This window comes from Bufo gargarizans, chromosome 4 (genome assembly GCF_014858855.1).
Source record: "Bufo gargarizans isolate SCDJY-AF-19 chromosome 4, ASM1485885v1, whole genome shotgun sequence".
Classification (NCBI taxonomy): Eukaryota; Metazoa; Chordata; class Amphibia; order Anura; family Bufonidae; genus Bufo; species Bufo gargarizans.
Genome location: NC_058083.1, coordinates 214,589,722 through 214,608,818, shown reverse-complemented (window position 1 = coordinate 214,608,818; position 19,097 = coordinate 214,589,722). Strand labels below are relative to the sequence as shown.

Genomic DNA, 19,097 nt, shown 5'->3' with positions numbered 1-19,097 from the left:
ACCAGGGGGGGGGTCTTTCAGAGGGGGACAAGGCATCCCTAGAATCCGGCCCGGATGACGGTGCCGCAGCCACAGAAGCTGCAGGTGACAACGAGGATGGCAATCTGTCCAGTAAGGACTTCAATAACACCTCCAACCCGGCAGTAGCCCCACTAGCCCCCCATGCCCCAGCATATTGGTACTCACCAGCAGGAGAAGGTATTGGCGCGGCCATCGCAGGTACAGGCACGACATCTCTGTGAACCGCCAAATTCACCAGGCTAGAGGCCCTGGACACATCAACCAGGATCGGCCTATCTCGTCGGGAACGCGGTGTACGTACAGACTCCCCTGAGGCACCCGATGACCCATCTGAAGACGACGGGGAGCGCCACCGAGAGGATCTGGACCGCCTACTATGCCTAGAGGACCGGGAACCGCGTCGTGGACGACGACTACGGCGGTCCCGCCAACCCCTGCTCCTGCCATCCACCGATGAGGAGGGGGACAATGACACCTCCCTGCGCCTGCGTGAGCAAACATGAGTGGAGGGGACCGCAAGTGGCTGATGTGTTGGGGGGACAAGGGGCAATTGAGGAGTGACCATCACAGGAATACTACCAACCGGAGGGGCTGGCAGCATGGACACCTGCTGACTTGTCCCCAAACCCACAATCAAAGAATGCCCTCCATCCCCTTGTAAAGGCCCAATAGGAGGGGGAGTTAATAGAGGGGCTTGCTGGGAATCCGGAGGGGTCATTGGACGGTCCCCGTCATCCTGGACACTATTATTAGACCCCATGCTGCACACCCCAACCGCCTGAACTGCCGATGGACACTGTCTTTGGAGCGGCATGGAAGGCGGAAGCGGAAGGGGCGGAGCCACCTCCCGGCGGCGCAAGTCTAATCCCGGCTGCCGAACAGAGGCAGCGCGCCTGCGCATCACCAAAGCAGCTGACGCAACGCCCCGAGAGGAGGGAGGCGAATGCCCCAAGCGCACCGGAGGCCGGTGAGTACGTCCAGAACGCCGCTCGGCCGGCGCATCGCATAAGGCAATGGGGGGTGAAACAGCCACTAGCGGTGCAGCCACCGCATCAATCATTACAGGTGCATGAGGGACAGAGGAAGCGGGAGCGCTCAGACCGCTCAGAAACAAGCGCAGCCAGCCCTCCCCTTCTTCACTAAACCTGGCCAAGAGCGCATCCCGCAATTGAGCATCTCTCGCAGCCATACTCTTAGGGGACAGGCAGCCAGCAGACCTACCAGCTTGCCTTCACCGAACAGAGGAAGAGGCAGGCGCAGGGGAGGGCGTATTTATCCCCCTGCAACTGCCACCTCCCCTTCCTCCTCCATAGCCACACCACCATTCCCCTTAACCCATTCCATCCCATCTCCCCCATCTGCCATATATCCCACCGGAAAAACATACCAGGTATGGGCCTGTCTACCACCTGGGAAAGAGAAGGGGAACCATCAGTCCCTCATCACCCTCCCTATTACTGTCGGGTGCTCTCCAAAAAACAAGCTGAGGTAAAAAGCACGAACAAATCCAAATGAATCCGAGAACCAGGAACCTAGCTAGTGAGCCGAAACAAGACTATCACTGGCACTGGTATATGGCCAGGAAGGTATTTAAACACAGCACAGAGTCCCAGGATCAGAACCTGATAGGTCATGACTTGGCTCACCATTATAACAGCTAAAAAGGTCCGGCACTCACTATAAGTTATCTGCAAAAAGTTCTGTTTATTGTCACATAGTCCTGTGACGCGTTTCGACACTCACAGGTGTCTTTATCAAACAGACACTGTTTGATAAAGACACCTGCGAGTGTCGGAAAGCGTCACAGGACTATGTGACAATAAACAGAACTTTTTGCAGATAACTTATAGTGAGTGCCGGCCCTTTTTTGCTGTTGTTTCATGGGATGCAAATCCTAGGACGCAAGCACCACTAAATACTCACCTGCAGTGCCGACCTATTGGACTTATCACCTTATATTGGCTCACCATTAGTCAGAACACTAGCACACAGAAATAGAGCTGCTGAACAATCAGCCCAACACTAATCTTCTCCAGCACATGTCCGCTGTGGGGAGAAACAGAGCACTGTATCCTGTTGCTAAGGATGCTGTCATGTCACCAGGGGGCGTGACTTAGCAGCGCATCTCTCCCAGCACAATCGTGATGATGCTGGAGATCTCACCGCTGAAGCCCAGACAGGTAAGTTTGTGACAACATGTGTGTATTATACAGGACCCTGAACAAGGACTTGTTTTATCTGCCTTAGTTATCTGCAATTTTTTCTTAAATCATCAATTTTCCCTATTTTAGGATGACATTTTGGACCTTTGGAGCCAATTACTAGTTTGTGACTAGAGATCACCGAATCGAAGTCGACGAAGTTGAATTCAATCCAAATTTAAGGAAAAATTCAATTTGTCCTGAAGTCGAATTTCCTTGCGCTTTGTAGTAACGAATCTTCCGGTCCGCAGCTCCGCAAAAGATAGAACATGTCCTATTCTTGTCCGCAGCTGCGGACAAAAATAGGCATTTCTATATTCGGGTGCTGGCCGGGTGTGTTGCGGATCCGCAATTTGCGGGTCCGCAACACAGCACGGACGTGTGAATGGACCCTAATTGGGGTTAAAAAGTGTTCTAATACTATAGATTTTAGGTTGCTTACATTCTTTAATACTGTACATCAACAATTCCAGTAATTCGTGTTTCTGTTGTTGGGGAGAAACTGCGGTCTGATACTACAGAATTTGGGGGGTTAACGTTATTTTATATATTATTCAATCCGTTAATCCTTCATTGTGTTATTGGGGTGAAAGTGCAGCTAGATACTACAGATTTTAGGGTGTTCGTGTTCTTGTCGAATTGGTGTGAAATTGCGGCCTGATACTACAAGTTTTGGGGTGTTATTTTTTTTTAGATATATAAGTACATTTATTCATCCTTGATTCTGTGGTGAAATTGCGGACTGATACTACACAATTTAGGGGCTTACATTCTCATATATAAGTACAGTACAGACCAAAAGTTTGGACACACCTTCTCATTCAAAGGGTTTTCTTTATTTTCATGACTATGAAAATTGTAGATTCACACTGAAGGCATCAAAACTATGAATTAACACATGTGGAATTATATACATAACAAAAAAGTGTGAAACAACTGAAAATATCATATTCTAGGTTCTTCAAAGTAGCCACCTTTTGCTTTGATTACTGCTTTGCACACTCTTGGCATTCTCTTCATAAGCTTCAAGAGGTAGTCACCTGAAATGGTTTTCACTTCACAGGTGTGCCCTGTCAGGTTTAATAAGTGGGATTTCTTGCCTTATAAATGGGGTTGGGACCATCAGTTGCGTTGAGGAGAAGTCAGGTGGATACACAGCTGATAGTCCTACTGAATAGACTGTTAGAATTTGTATTATGGCAAGAAAAAAGCAGCTAAGTAAAGAAAAACAAATGGCCATCATTACTTTAAGAAAGGAAGGTCAGTCAGTCCGAAAAAATGGGAAAACTTTGAAAGTGTCCCCAAGTGCAGTCACAAAAACCATCAAGCGCTACAAAGAAACTGGCTCACATGCGGACCGCCCCAGGAAAGGAAGACCAAGAGTCACCTCTGCTGCGGAGGATAAGTTCATCCGAGTCACCAGCCTCAGAAATCGCAGGTTAACAGCAGCTCAGATTAGAAACCAGGTCAATGCCACACAGAGTTCTAGCAGCAGACACATCTGTAGAACAACTGTTAAGAGGAGACTGTGTGAATCAGGCCTTCATGGTAGAATATCTGCTAGGAAACCACTGATAAGGACAGGTAACAAGCAGAAGAGACTTGTTTGGGCTAAAGAACACAAGGAATGGACATTAGACCAGTGGAAATCTGTGCTTTGGTCTGATGAGTCCAAATTTGAGATCTTTGGTTCCAACCACCGTATCTTTGTGCGACGCAGAAAAAGTGAACGGATGGACTCTACATGCCTGTTTCCCACCGTGAAGCATGGAGGAGGAGGTGTGATGGTGTGGGGGTGCTTTGCTGGTGACACTGTTGGGGATTTATTCAAAATTGAAGGCATAAAGAACCAGCATGGCTACCACAGCATCTTGCAGCGGCATGCTATTCCAACCTGTTTGCGTTTAGTTGGACCATCATTTATTTTTCAACAGGACAATGACCCCAAACACACCTCCAGGCTGTGTAAGGGCTATTTGACCATGAAGGAGAGTGATGGGGTGCTGCGCCAGATGACCTGGCCTCCACAGTCACCGGACCTGAACCCAATCGAGATGGTTTGGGGTGAGCTGGACCACAGAGTGAAGGCAAAAGGGCCAACAAGTGCTAAGCATCTCTGGGAACTCCTTCAAGACTGTTGGAAGACCATTTGAAGCTTCTCAAGAGAATGCCAAAAGTGTGCAAAGCAGTAATCAAAGCAAAAGGTGGCTACTTTGAAGAACCTAGAATATGACATATTCAGCAGGCTGAATCCAGCCTGCTTTTGTGGGAGGGGCGTAGGGGGCTTCTTAAACTCAAGCCGCCCAGCTCTCCGGGTGCACGTCCTCTCTCGCCTTTCGCTTGGTAGGAGGAGTTGCACCCATCAGTCTTGACTTCTGGCCGAGCTGCCCGCACGTGTGGCGTTTCTGTGCGCCAGAACCTGCCGCCTGGTAAGTTGCCCCAGCTGTCTCTCATCCCCCTCCTGCTTCCACCTCCACTCCCCCCCGCGCCACCTCCACTTCCCCCCCGCGCCACCACCTCTCCCCCCCCCCGCCGGTCCGCTCCTCCGCCCGCCGTTGCCTTGCCTCCAAGCGCTCCAGCGTGGAGCGCATCACGTGGCCGCCGGACGCTTGGGCGGAAGTCGGCGGGGGGCGCCGACACGATCCACCTGCCCCCACACTCAGACCGGCGCTCTCAGTCCCCAGGGCTCCACAGATCCCCCTCCTACCTGCCACCTCTCCCTGCAGGACCCCGCACCGCTCCGACCGACTCCCTCCGGGTCCATCGCTGCGGCCGCTTCCGGTCCTCCCACAACTTCCGCCTGCCGTGCGTCCCAGCGTGGAATGCACAGCTCCACCACGGCGGGTCGGAGGTTGCCGCGGGGGGTGGCCGGGCTCGGCGTCCACAACCGCTTCCGCCCGCCGCGGACCACCACACGCCGGGTCCCTGACATGCATCGGGCATCACAGACCGTCCCAAGTCACGGGAATTCATGGCCAAATGCAAGCAAATCTGCAGTGAAATAGCTGTCATCCGTGTTCATACTGCGCCGCTGCTGGACCAACACATTTTAATTGTCAAGATAAAAGCCCTGAGGCTAATCATTTCTCAGTACTGTCATGACATATTTTATATTTCAGATTAATTTCATAAATACCCATCGTTCCAGGGAGATGATGGCTGGCCCTCAAACAACCACCTCATGAACACACTGGGGCAGCAGCGCAATCCCAGCGCTGCGCTGCCACCAGGTGCCCCCCACTCACACACCCCAGCACACACCGCTCACAGAGGGGTCGTCCATCACCACGCCAGTCCCCGCGCAGACCGACGACCCTTCAGTGAGAAAAATAAAATAAAAAAAACACCAATAAAAAACGATTAATATATGACTTGTCAGCGCCTCATGCATCTAGCACCCCGAGCCTCAACTCATTGATACCGTCGGAAGAATACTCCATGCACTACTCTTCCCTGGACGAAGCCATCCAACTCATCCTACAGGTAGGGGCAGGTGCTTGGCTCTCAAAAGCGGACATTTCGGACACTTTCAAGCTTCTGCCAATCCAACCCCACCTCTGGAGGTTTCACGGGATCAAATGGAAGGAACAGTACTACTTTGCCACCTGCCTCACGTTGGGGTCAAAGAGCAGCCCCTGGCTCTTTGATCAGTTCGCCCAGGCCCTCCATTGGATCCTGGTAAACCACGGCAGCTGTCCCAGAGTCATACACTACCTGGACGATTTCTTACTGGTCGAGAACCCAAACCACGTGCCCGACAGATTGGAAAGCCTCCTCAGCATTTTTTCCGCCTTACAGGTCCCAGTGGCGCCATCAAAGGTTGATGGCCCTAACACGGTCCTCACCTTCTTGGGTATCATGCTAGATACCTGCAGAATGGAAGCCAGACTCCCAGAGGACAAACTAGTCAGGCTCCAGTCATCCATTTCTGCTCACATCGGTTCCAGAACCATGTCCAAGGGCGACCTGCAGTCACTTTTGGGCTCTCTCAACTTTGCAACCCGCATCATGCCACAGGGACGATCCTTCACAGCAAGACTCCTCCAATTGTTACCCACAGCCACAACCCAGGACTCGCTGATCCAACTGGACCGTGAAGCCCTGGCCGACCTTGACATGTGGAGGGTCTTTCTGTCAGCATGGAATGGCATCTCCATGTTCGTCCCTCGCTGGAGTCCCCTCCTGCCTGACCGTGTACTCCGATGCGGCAGCATCCGTCGGGTTCGGCGCCTTATTCGGCCACCAGTGGTTCGCTGATTCCTGGCCCTCCCAGATCCTCTCAGACCCTCAAGCCATCCAGTCCTCTCCTCTCCTTGAATTGTACCCCATCGTGGCAGCCGCACAAGTCTGGGGCGAAGTATGGAGCAACATGCCCGTGCGTTTCATCACCGACAACCACACGGTCGTCGACATCATCTCCAAAGGCAGATCCAGCTCACCCAAAGTCATGCGCTTCCTACGCAAGCTCACCTGGCTTGCCCTCAAGTACAATTTCCATGTTTCTTGCACCCACATCCAGGGTATCAGGAACGTCGCAGCAGATGCCTTGTCTCGCTTAAACCTAACTCTCTTCTTCCAGGTCATGCCACAAGCTGAGAGAATCGGGATTCCACCCCCGGACTTCGGCTCTCTGATCCTGGACTAGACAGGCACCTAGTCATGGCTCAAACTCTCATCCGCAAGTCCCTGTCCGAAAACTCCACAAGGAACTACCAGTCCGGTTGGAAAGCCTTCGAGGTATTTCATCACCTTCACCCCAGGGGCAACGTAAGCGAAACTGCTTAAATCATGGCTTTCCTGGCATACTGCCACAAGGACCTACACCTCTCTTTCAGCACCATCAGATCGTATCTGTCAGGAGTCCAGCATCACCTCATGATCCGTCATCCAGACAGCAACCCAATCTTTTCTTCCCACGCCATCAAAGCCACACTGCGGGGTATTCAAAAAAGCTCTCAGAAATCCGGACCCTCCAGGCAACCCGTCTCAGGGGACCTGTTCAGGAAACTCTCATCCTCCCTAGACGGCAGTCCTTTTGGCCCTTTCAGAAGCTGCATTCTCAAAGCCGCCCTCTACCTAAGCTTTTACGGCCTTCTCCGGCCCGGGGAATTCACCGGCACCTCTCCTCACAACTCAGGCCCTGCTCTAAACCAACTCACCCGTAGTCACGAGCATTTCACTTTCACCTTGCCAGTCTCCAAAACCTCTCAAACCGGGCCCCCAGTGCACATAGAATACTTCCCTACTTCCAACTCCTAGTGTCCCGTGGCCGTCCTCAACAGGTTACTCACCACCCTGGGCAATCGGGCTCCCGCCAGCCCTCTCCTTCCTTTCCCGTCACGACCACTCACGTCCTCGCAGTTTGTCAAACACATTCGCAGCCTCGCGTCCAGGTTAGGGTTCAACCCCCAGGCCATCACGGGCCATTCATTCAGGATCGGAGCTGCCTCCGCTGCCTCCAAACATGGGGTCCCGGGGCATATCATCCGTAAGATGGGCCGCTGGAAGTCCTCCTGTTTCTCACAATACATCCCGCATCCGAAAGCCGAAATTGCCGCGGCTTTCTCTGACTTAGTTCTGTAGTACCATCTTTCACAATAAAGAGTCGCTCCCTACACCTTTCCTACTCGTATTTTGCCCCCTTTATTTGGCCTACCCTCGTCACGTGGCAACAGGCACACCACCAGCCACTGTAGCTAGATTAGGTTCAGTCACACTCTCCAGGCTTCGCGCCGTAGCCAGGACCACAAATTTTCAGTTGTTTCACACTTTTTTGTTATGTATATAATTCCACATGTGTTAATTCATAGTTTCAAAGAGCAGCCCCTGGCTCTTTGATCAGTTCGCCCAGGCCCTCCATTGGATCCTGGTAAACCACGGCAGCTGTCCCAGAGTCATACACTACCTGGACGATTTCTTACTGGTCGAGAACCCAAACCACGTGCCCGACAGATTGGAAAGCCTCCTCAGCATTTTTTCCGCCTTACAGGTCCCAGTGGCGCCATCAAAGGTTGATGGCCCTAACACGGTCCTCACCTTCTTGGGTATCACGCTAGATACCTGCAGAATGGAAGCCAGACTCCCAGAGGACAAACTAGTCAGGCTCCAGTCATCCATTTCTGCTCACATCGGTTCCAGAACCATGTCCAAGGGCGACCTGCAGTCACTTTTGGGCTCTCTCAACTTTGCAACCCGCATCATGCCACAGGGACGATCCTTCACAGCAAGACTCCTCCAATTGTTACCCACAGCCACAACCCAGGACTCGCTGATCCAACTGGACCGTGAAGCCCTGGCCGACCTTGACATGTGGAGGGTCTTTCTGTCAGCATGGAATGGCATCTCCATGTTCGTCCCTCGCTGGAGTCCCACCTGCCTGACCGTGTACTCCGATGCGGCAGCATCCGTCGGGTTCGGCGCCTTATTCGGCCACCAGTGGTTCGCTGATTCCTGGCCCTCCCAGATCCTCTCAGACCCTCAAGCCATCCAGTCCTCTCCTCTCCTTGAATTGTACCCCATCGTGGCAGCCGCACAAGTCTGGGGCGAAGTATGGAGCAACATGCCCGTGCGTTTCATCACCGACAACCACACGGTCGTCGACATCATCTCCAAAGGCAGATCCAGCTCACCCAAAGTCATGCGCTTCCTACGCAAGCTCACCTGGCTTGCCCTCAAGTACAATTTCCATGTTTCTTGCACCCACATCCAGGGTATCAGGAACGTTGCAGCAGATGCCTTGTCTCGCTTAAACCTAACTCTCTTCTTCCAGGTCATGCCACAAGCTGAGAGAATCGGGATTCCACCCCCGGACTTCGGCTCTCTGATCCTGGACTAGACAGGCACCTAGTCATGGCTCAAACTCTCATCCGCAAGTCCCTGTCCGAAAACTCCACAAGGAACTACCAGTCCGGTTGGAAAGCCTTCGAGGTATTTCATCACCTTCACCCCAGGGGCAACGTAAGCGAAACTGCTTAAATCATGGCTTTCCTGGCATACTGCCACAAGGACCTACACCTCTCTTTCAGCACCATCAGATCGTATCTGTCAGGAGTCCAGCATCACCTCATGATCCGTCATCCAGACAGCAACCCAATCTTTTCTTCCCACGCCATCAAAGCCACACTGCGGGGTATTCAAAAAAGCTCTCACAAATCCGGACCCTCCAGGCAACCCGTCTCAGGGGACCTGTTCAGGAAACTCTCATCCTCCCTAGACGGCAGTCCTTTTGGCCCTTTCAGAAGCTGCATTCTCAAAGCCGCCCTCTACCTAAGCTTTTACGGCTTTCTCGGGCCCAGGGAATTCACCGGCACCTCTCCTCACAACTCAGGCCCTGCTCTAAACCAACTCACCCGTAGTCACGAGCATTTCACTTTCACCTTGCCAGTCTCCAAAACCTCTCAAACCGGGCCCCCAGTGCACATAGAATACTTCCCTACTTCCAACTCCTAGTGTCCCGTGGCCGTCCTCAACTGGTTACTCACCACCCTGGGCAATCGGGCTCCCGCCAGCCCTCTCCTTCCTTTCCCGTCACGACCACTCACGTCCTCGCAGTTTGTCAAACACATTCGCAGCCTCGCGTCCAGGTTAGGGTTCAACCCCCAGGCCATCACGGGCCATTCATTCAGGATCGGAGCTGCCTCCGCTGCCTCCAAACATGGGGTCCCGGGGCATATCATCCGTAAGATGGGCCGCTGGAAGTCCTCCTGTTTCTCACAATACATCCCGCATCCGAAAGCCGAAATTGCCGCGGCTTTCTCTGACTTAGTTCTGTAGTACCATCTTTCACAATAAAGAGTCGCTCCCTACACCTTTCCTACTCGTATTTTGCCCCCTTTATTTGGCCTACCCTCGTCACGTGGCAACAGGCACACCACCAGCCACTGTAGCTAGATTAGGTTCAGTCACACTCTCCAGGCTTCGCGCCGTAGCCAGGACCACAAATTTTCAGTTGTTTCACACTTTTTTGTTATGTATATAATTCCACATGTGTTAATTCATAGTTTCAAAGAGCAGCCCCTGGCTCTTTGATCAGTTCGCCCAGGCCCTCCATTGGATCCTGGTAAACCACGGCAGCTGTCCCAGAGTCATACACTACCTGGACGATTTCTTACTGGTCGAGAACCCAAACCACGTGCCCGACAGATTGGAAAGCCTCCTCAGCATTTTTTCCGCCTTACAGGTCCCAGTGGCGCCATCAAAGGTTGATGGCCCTAACACGGTCCTCACCTTCTTGGGTATCACGCTAGATACCTGCAGAATGGAAGCCAGACTCCCAGAGGACAAACTAGTCAGGCTCCAGTCATCCATTTCTGCTCACATCGGTTCCAGAACCATGTCCAAGGGCGACCTGCAGTCACTTTTGGGCTCTCTCAACTTTGCAACCCGCATCATGCCACAGGGACGATCCTTCACAGCAAGACTCCTCCAATTGTTACCCACAGCCACAACCCAGGACTCGCTGATCCAACTGGACCGTGAAGCCCTGGCCGACCTTGACATGTGGAGGGTCTTTCTGTCAGCATGGAATGGCATCTCCATGTTCGTCCCTCGCTGGAGTCCCACCTGCCTGACCGTGTACTCCGATGCGGCAGCATCCGTCGGGTTCGGCGCCTTATTCGGCCACCAGTGGTTCGCTGATTCCTGGCCCTCCCAGATCCTCTCAGACCCTCAAGCCATCCAGTCCTCTCCTCTCCTTGAATTGTACCCCATCGTGGCAGCCGCACAAGTCTGGGGCGAAGTATGGAGCAACATGCCCGTGCGTTTCATCACCGACAACCACACGGTCGTCGACATCATCTCCAAAGGCAGATCCAGCTCACCCAAAGTCATGCGCTTCCTACGCAAGCTCACCTGGCTTGCCCTCAAGTACAATTTCCATGTTTCTTGCACCCACATCCAGGGTATCAGGAACGTTGCAGCAGATGCCTTGTCTCGCTTAAACCTAACTCTCTTCTTCCAGGTCATGCCACAAGCTGAGAGAATCGGGATTCCACCCCCGGACTTCGGCTCTCTGATCCTGGACTAGACAGGCACCTAGTCATGGCTCAAACTCTCATCCGCAAGTCCCTGTCCGAAAACTCCACAAGGAACTACCAGTCCGGTTGGAAAGCCTTCGAGGTATTTCATCACCTTCACCCCAGGGGCAACGTAAGCGAAACTGCTTAAATCATGGCTTTCCTGGCATACTGCCACAAGGACCTACACCTCTCTTTCAGCACCATCAGATCGTATCTGTCAGGAGTCCAGCATCACCTCATGATCCGTCATCCAGACAGCAACCCAATCTTTTCTTCCCACGCCATCAAAGCCACACTGCGGGGTATTCAAAAAAGCTCTCACAAATCCGGACCCTCCAGGCAACCCGTCTCAGGGGACCTGTTCAGGAAACTCTCATCCTCCCTAGACGGCAGTCCTTTTGGCCCTTTCAGAAGCTGCATTCTCAAAGCCGCCCTCTACCTAAGCTTTTACGGCTTTCTCGGGCCCGGGGAATTCACCGGCACCTCTCCTCACAACTCAGGCCCTGCTCTAAACCAACTCACCCGTAGTCACGAGCATTTCACTTTCACCTTGCCAGTCTCCAAAACCTCTCAAACCGGGCCCCCAGTGCACATAGAATACTTCCCTACTTCCAACTCCTAGTGTCCCGTGGCCGTCCTCAACAGGTTACTCACCACCCTGGGCAATCGGGCTCCCGCCAGCCCTCTCCTTCCTTTCCCGTCACGACCACTCACGTCCTCGCAGTTTGTCAAACACATTCGCAGCCTCGCGTCCAGGTTAGGGTTCAACCCCCAGGCCATCACGGGCCATTCATTCAGGATCGGAGCTGCCTCCGCTGCCTCCAAACATGGGGTCCCGGGGCATATCATCCGTAAGATGGGCCGCTGGAAGTCCTCCTGTTTCTCACAATACATCCCGCATCCGAAAGCCGAAATTGCCGCGGCTTTCTCTGACTTAGTTCTGTAGTACCATCTTTCACAATAAAGAGTCGCTCCCTACACCTTTCCTACTCGTATTTTGCCCCCTTTATTTGGCCTACCCTCGTCACGTGGCAACAGGCACACCACCAGCCACTGTAGCTAGATTAGGTTCAGTCACACTCTCCAGGCTTCGCGCCGTAGCCAGGACCATAAATTCAGCAGGCTGAATCCAGCCTGCTTTTGTGGGAGGGGCGTAGGGGGCTTCTTAAACTCAAGCCGCCCAGCTCTCCGGGTGCACGTCCTCTCTCGCCCCTCCCTCCCGACCCTTCTCTTTACATCTCCCATAGGGTATGCCCCCTTTATTTGGCCTACCCTCGTCACGTGGCAACAGGCACACCACCAGCCACTGTAGCTAGATTAGGTTCAGTCACACTCTCCAGGCTTCGCGCCGTAGCCAGGACCACAAATTTTCAGTTGTTTCACACTTTTTTGTTATGTATATAATTCCACATGTGTTAATTCATAGTTTTGATGCCTTCAGTGTGAATCTACAATTTTCATAGTCATGAAAATAAAGAAAACTCTTTGAATGAGAAGGTGTGTCTAAACTTTTTTTTAGGTCTGTACTGTACATCTATTCATCCTGTTTAAGGGGTGAAATTGCACTCGGACACTACTGCTCTTTTACGCTTACAGTTACTGTTACTGTACAGTATGTCTGACAGACAGGTGCCTTCTAAGGGAATGGGCTTTGACTAAAATGTTTCTGGAGCTGGCAGTAGCAGCAGAAGAAGGGGGGGGGGGGTAGCAGCAGTTGCAGCTGCCAGTGTCATCCCGCGGTCATGTTTTGACCAGCAACCCAGCTGTACATTAATGGTTGACTCGGTCTTCAACTTTATCTCAAGTGACATCAGACACCCCCAGCCAGGAGTTGGTGGGTTCTTCTGACACCATGTTTAGTTAGCATGGCCTGGGAACAAGCTCTCTGCCCCCACCCTGTCCTGAACCTGCCTCTTTCATTTTCTGTTCCTTCTGCTTGGGAAGTATTATATGCTGTTGGCTCTGCGTTACAGCGAGGACAAGCTTCTAGATGATAGTCAGCAGCTACTGCCCAGCCAAGATGTGGCCTTGAGTCAGCAGGATGGCAGCAGTGTGAGGTTTGGAGCCAAACGTTCCAGGGTAGACAGTCTGCTACGCAGGAACCTACCTGCCCGGAAAGAACTAGCGGTGCACGGGATCACGGAGGCAGCGGCAGTCAGCACGGAGTGGTGGGGGGAAAATGCCATCCTCTGCAACGTTGAAATTTTTCATCAAGCCACTGAAGGACATCAGCGTGGCCATTTGTAGAATCTGTGGGTACTAATATGGGGTACATGTAACTTTTTTGATAACTTTTTATACTATTTTCTGGGAAGTGAGGTGAGCAAATTTGCAATTCCATCATAGTTTTCCTTTTATAGATCAGGTCATTACAGACATGGCGATGCCAAATGTGTAATGTATTTAATTATTTTCATTTTTACCCAATTATAAATGTACAGATACGGGAAAAAGTTTGGAACCAGACCCACTTGGTTCTTGAAGATCCAATTGGTATGATGCAATACACTGCAGTACACTGTATATAGGAACCTGTCAGGCTTACATACCATGGCAAGCCGATGCCTGTGTAAGGTGTCTGGTTGCCATGGTTATGATCGGGACACTGCCACAGCAGCACAGCGGCCCGATGGGGAGGGAGCTAGCTCCCTCTGCCACAAAAGCGGGACTCTGCCACAATTAACCACTTCGATATAGCAGTCCATATGGACCTCAGCATGGAAGGGGTAAAATGTCCGACATCAGTGTCAGAACCGATGTTGGCTGTTATAGCAGAGTGTCAGCTGTATGTTACAGCTGACACTCTGCTTCTACCACTCGGACATCCTAATAATTGCAGGAGCGGGGGGGCCATGGGGGTCCCACTCGCCATCCTGAATGGAGCAGCCCCGATCTCCTCAACACTCACCGAAGAGATCGGAGCTGCGCTGGTCAATGCTGCGATTGGTCAGTCAAATCTGATTGACTGATCACAGCAATCTAATGGCAGGGACTGCGATGATTGGTCCGCTGACAGGTGCCCAGACAGCTTAGCTGTCCGTAACACCTGTTTAAATGCTGATGTCACCGCAAGTAGGTGACACTTTGATCTCATGACGTAGTAACTAACACCACATCATGATGTACACAATATGTCATTGGTTATTAAGGGGTTAATTAGTAACATAGTTTATAAGGCCGAAAAAAGACATCTGTCCACCCAGTTCAGCCTGTTATCCTGCAAGTTGATCGAGAGGAAGGCAAAAAAAACAACAACTGTGAGGTAGAAGCCAATTTTCCCTACTCCAATCAGGCGATCAGAATAACTCCCTGAATCAACGACCCCTCTCTAGTAGCTATAACCTGTAATATTATTACACTCCAGAAATACTTCCAGGGCCCTCTTGAACTCTTTTATTGAACTCACCATCACCACCTCCTCAGGCAGAGAGTTCCATAGTCTCACTGCTCTTACCATAAAGAATCCTCTTCTATGTTTGTGTACAAACCTTCTTCCTCCAGACGCAGAGGATGTCCCCTTGTGACAGTCACAGTCCTGGGGATAAATAGATGATGGGAGAGATCTCTGTACTGACCCCTGATATATTTATACATAGTTATTAGATCTCTCCTCAGTCGTCTTTTTCTAAAGTGAATAACCCTAATTTTGATAATCTTTCAGGGAACTGTCGTCCCCCTATTCCAGTTATTACTTTAGTTGCCCTCCTCTGAACCCTCTCCAGCTCTGCTATGTCTGCCTTGTTCACAGGAGCCCAGAACTGTACACAGTGCTCCATGTGTGGTCTGACTAGTGATTTGTAAAGTGGTAGGACTATGTTCTCATCACAGGCATCTATGCCCCTTTTGATGCAACCCATTATCTCATTGGCAAAAATGTATATTTTACTGTGCAAGCCTTCTACAAGCTCATTAATAAATATATTGAGGAGAATAGGGCCCAATACTGACCCCTGAGGTAATACACTAGTGACAGTGACCCAATCTGAGTGTGTACCATTAATAACCACCCTTTGTTTTCTATCACTGAGCCAGTTACTTACCCACATACAGACATTTTCTCACAGTCCAAGCATTCTCATTTTATTTACTAACCTTTCATGCGGTACAGTGTCAAATTCTCTGGAGAAGTCCAGATATACGACATCCATTGATTCGCTGCTGTCAAGTCTAAAACTTACCTCCTCATAGAATCTGATTAAATTAGTTTGACATGACCGATCCCTCATGAAGCCATGCTGATATGGCGTTATTTGCTTATTTTCATTGAGGTACTCCAAGATAGCATCTCTTAGAAAACGTTCAAACAGTTTACCCACAAAAGATGTTAAACTTACCGGCCTATAGTTTCCGGGCTCTGTTTTTGGCCCCTTTTTGAATATTATCACCACATTTGCTATGCGCCAATCCTGTGGAACACTTCCTGTCATTATAGAGTCCTTAAATATCAGATATAAGGGTATGGCTATTATATCACTTTATTCTCTTAGGATACGGTGGTGTATGCCATCTGGTCCTGGCTATTTGTCTATTTTAATCTTTTTAAGACACCGCTGTACTTCTTCCTGGGTCAGACAGGGCACTTTTAATAGGGAATTTACTTTTTCATTCTGCATTTCATCTGACAGTTTATTTTCCTCACTGAATACAGTGGAGAAAAAAATATTTAATAGCTTTGCTTTCTCCTCATCACTCTCTGCAACTCCCCCCTCATTACTCTGTAGAGGGCCAACACCTTCAGATTTATACTTTTTACCATTTATATAATTGAAGAACATTTTAGGGTTAATTTTGCTCTCTTTGGCAATTAATCTCTCGGTCTCTAGTTTGGCTGCTTTTATTTGTTTTTTACATATTCTATTTTTTTACTTATAGTTTTTCAGTGCTTCCTCACTACCCTCCTGTTTTAGCGATTTAAATGCTTTATTTTTGTCATGTATTGTTTTCTTTACAGTTCTATTTATCCACATTGTTTTTCACTATATAGTGGGAGGTAGTGTAAAAAAGAGTTTCCTAATATACTTTATAAAAAAAATCTGAATGGTAATGTTTTTATAATGAGCCCTGCCCCCTCAGCCCCGCTCTGCATGCAGCCAGTTCATCCATGGCTGCACGCGAAATGGAGGAGCTTTAGAGAAAGCTCATCCATGGCTTTATTCTAACTGCATATGCGCTGTGATCCCTGACACGCTCTTACTTTTCTTCCCGCTCCGAACTCTGACAGGAATAAGTCAGTAGTAGAGACAGAGTCGAAGCAAGGAGCGCGCCAGTGGCAGGGGCAGAACTGGCTGCACGCAGAGCGGGGCTGAGGGGGCGGGGCTCAATTATAAAAACATTACCATTCAGATTTTTTTAGTAAAGTATATTAGGAAACTCTTTTTTACCCTACCTCCCACTATATAGTGGAAAGTACCTATATAGTGGCCAACCCCTTTAACAACCCCTTTTACATACAATATGACAGTATGATATAGGAAATGCATTATGGTATAATTTGGTCACTGATGGGTGCTATTATTCAATTTTGGTAAGTAATATTATTTATATCACCAACAGAGCTGATTCTGCGATTCCGGCGGGGATCACGTGATCGCCCAACTGCCTGTGGGCTGTTCCTCTGACATTGTGACTGGATGTGCCTGTCTTTTTTTGTGCATCTGCATAATGTACATGTAGCTTAAAATAAAGAAAGAGGAGCACATTCGTTCACAATGTCAGTACAAGATTCTAGCCAGGCTCTCAGAATTGGCAACAGAAAGATAAGTAGTTCTCAAAGTGTCTTTTCTCCAAGGGTTTGCGGAAAGAGACTTTTAAGGTACACGCCCAAAGAACCACTTTAAAAATAAGTTCAGCGACTTTGGATATTTGAACAACAAATGAAATATTTGAAATTAAAATAAGCATTTTTAAGGCTTAATAACAAAAAAATTGTATTTTTCTGTTGCCATTCAGGTTTATGATATTTTTCCCTGGCTCCTGCATCATCTCCCAGGTCCTCAACAGACTGTGTACAAAGCTCTGCACTTTATGAAACAATATATAAGGCAAGAAATAAAGCAACATCAACAGAACCCTTCATCTGAACCTCAAGATGTTGTGGATTATTATCTGGAATATATCTCAAAGGTAGGTAAAAGAAACTGTGGACTTCATGTATCAAGACAACCAAATAAAGAATGGACTTGGTCATAGCAACCACTGTAAATCCATCTTTTATTGAAAGTACATTTAACTTTTTCCTGCTCCAATGAGTACATTTACAGCTTGGAGGGGTGAGCTTTAGGGCAAAATATAAATGAATAAATATAAAAATAAAGAAATTAAATAAATAAAAATTTTAGTTGTAAAAAATGTCCGGACCAATATCTCCTTAAAAAATGATGTAATAAAAGGAAAGGTTATGTTTAGAAATAAAATAAATCAATAGCAACACAGTGATACGTTGTAGGCATCCACTGTAAAAATAGCTGTCTGGAATGCAGTCTGAAATGCAGGATCTAGGATAAGAGCAAAATTTATTTCAGTCTCAAACAGATGTAATCCAATAGATCATAGAGGTAGTATCGTGAACAATCTTTGTGGTAGCAATATGTCCAAATATCTTTGTGGCAATAATATGTCCAAAATGGTGTCCAAATATATAAAAAAAATTATTAAAATGCAAATAATCAATATACCGTAAGTAGCAAAAATCCATCAATAAATGAATCAATGAGTGAATATATCAGTGAATATATCAAATGCACCCAGTATGGGGTAATCCAAAAATATTGCAGATGTGTAGCAAAGATGATATTCCTCTAAAAGTGCAAACGTGCTCAAGAAAAAATAAAAATAAAAGTAAATATAAAAATAAACTACAGCGTCCTATCGTTTATGCGCTGCTCCAGACACATTATTAAGTTTCAGTGCGATGTTGCTCTTTGTAATGGTGAGGGATTACCCCTCAAAGACCGCTTTTTTCCAGCAAGAGGGCCAGGTAGGTCGGCGGGGTTCATGGAGATGTTTCCCCCCCGACGTACACGACCCCATGGTCCGGTGTCCCTCCCGAGAGGTGGGGACCCCGGTCCTGATGCTGGTATCTGTAGGAGATCCCTGCTGCGGCTTGTTATATACTCTCTATGAGTTCCGTTCTATAGACATGGCTTTGAATATATACTCTGTTTAGTTACCATCTATATGATGGACACAGAGCGGATACTTAGGGCAACTTTCCATGAACCAAGATGGTGCGGCGAGATGTTACTCGATAGAACGCATGCGCACCATTTTTATACTGTGATTCACACAATGTCGTCATTCTGGGCATGCGCATTAAGGAGATTGAGACGCCCGAGATACGTGATGGTATATGTGGGCTCCATGGCTTTCTGAGTTTCATTCCTGGGATCCCTATTCAGTATGTTTGTATCACTTTATGATTCTAATTGGAACACTAGTTTTGGATATGTTTTATTCTGTATAAAAAGGAATTATATCCTGATACGATAGAACGTATTTCACTAGTTACTATGTCAAACATGCACTTTATAATTGCAACACATGTCTGTAATTAAGTTGATTGTAACCACACCCTGATGGGTGTAACACTTTTTGTAACGCTTTATATGTGCTCACTTTCACTTACTCTATGCTTGAGAAAGGCTCGCAAGAGCTGAAACATCGCAAGATATGCCATAACATGGGTGAATAAAACTACTTTGATTTTTTCATCACAATTTGGAGTGCAGTCCTGTTTTCTCGAATATATATATATATATATATATATATATATATATATATTCTTACACATTCCATACATTTCTATAAGTATCACTGATTTAATAAATATATTATAGTGATATATTATATACTCAGTCTA

The 19,097-nt window shown here is 48.7% G+C and overlaps 1 protein-coding gene across 2 annotated transcripts in view; it reads left to right on the top strand.

Moving 5' to 3' along the window:
* Positions 1-19,097, top strand: part of LOC122936025 (cytochrome P450 2J5-like) — a 357,425-nt gene that overhangs the window by 206,702 nt on the left and 131,626 nt on the right. For both annotated transcript variants that reach the window (XM_044292019.1, XM_044292018.1), the window contains one exon: positions 17,189-17,362. In XM_044292019.1, coding sequence (XP_044147954.1) covers positions 17,189-17,362 — 174 coding nt within the window. The remainder of the gene's footprint in view (positions 1-17,188; positions 17,363-19,097) is intronic.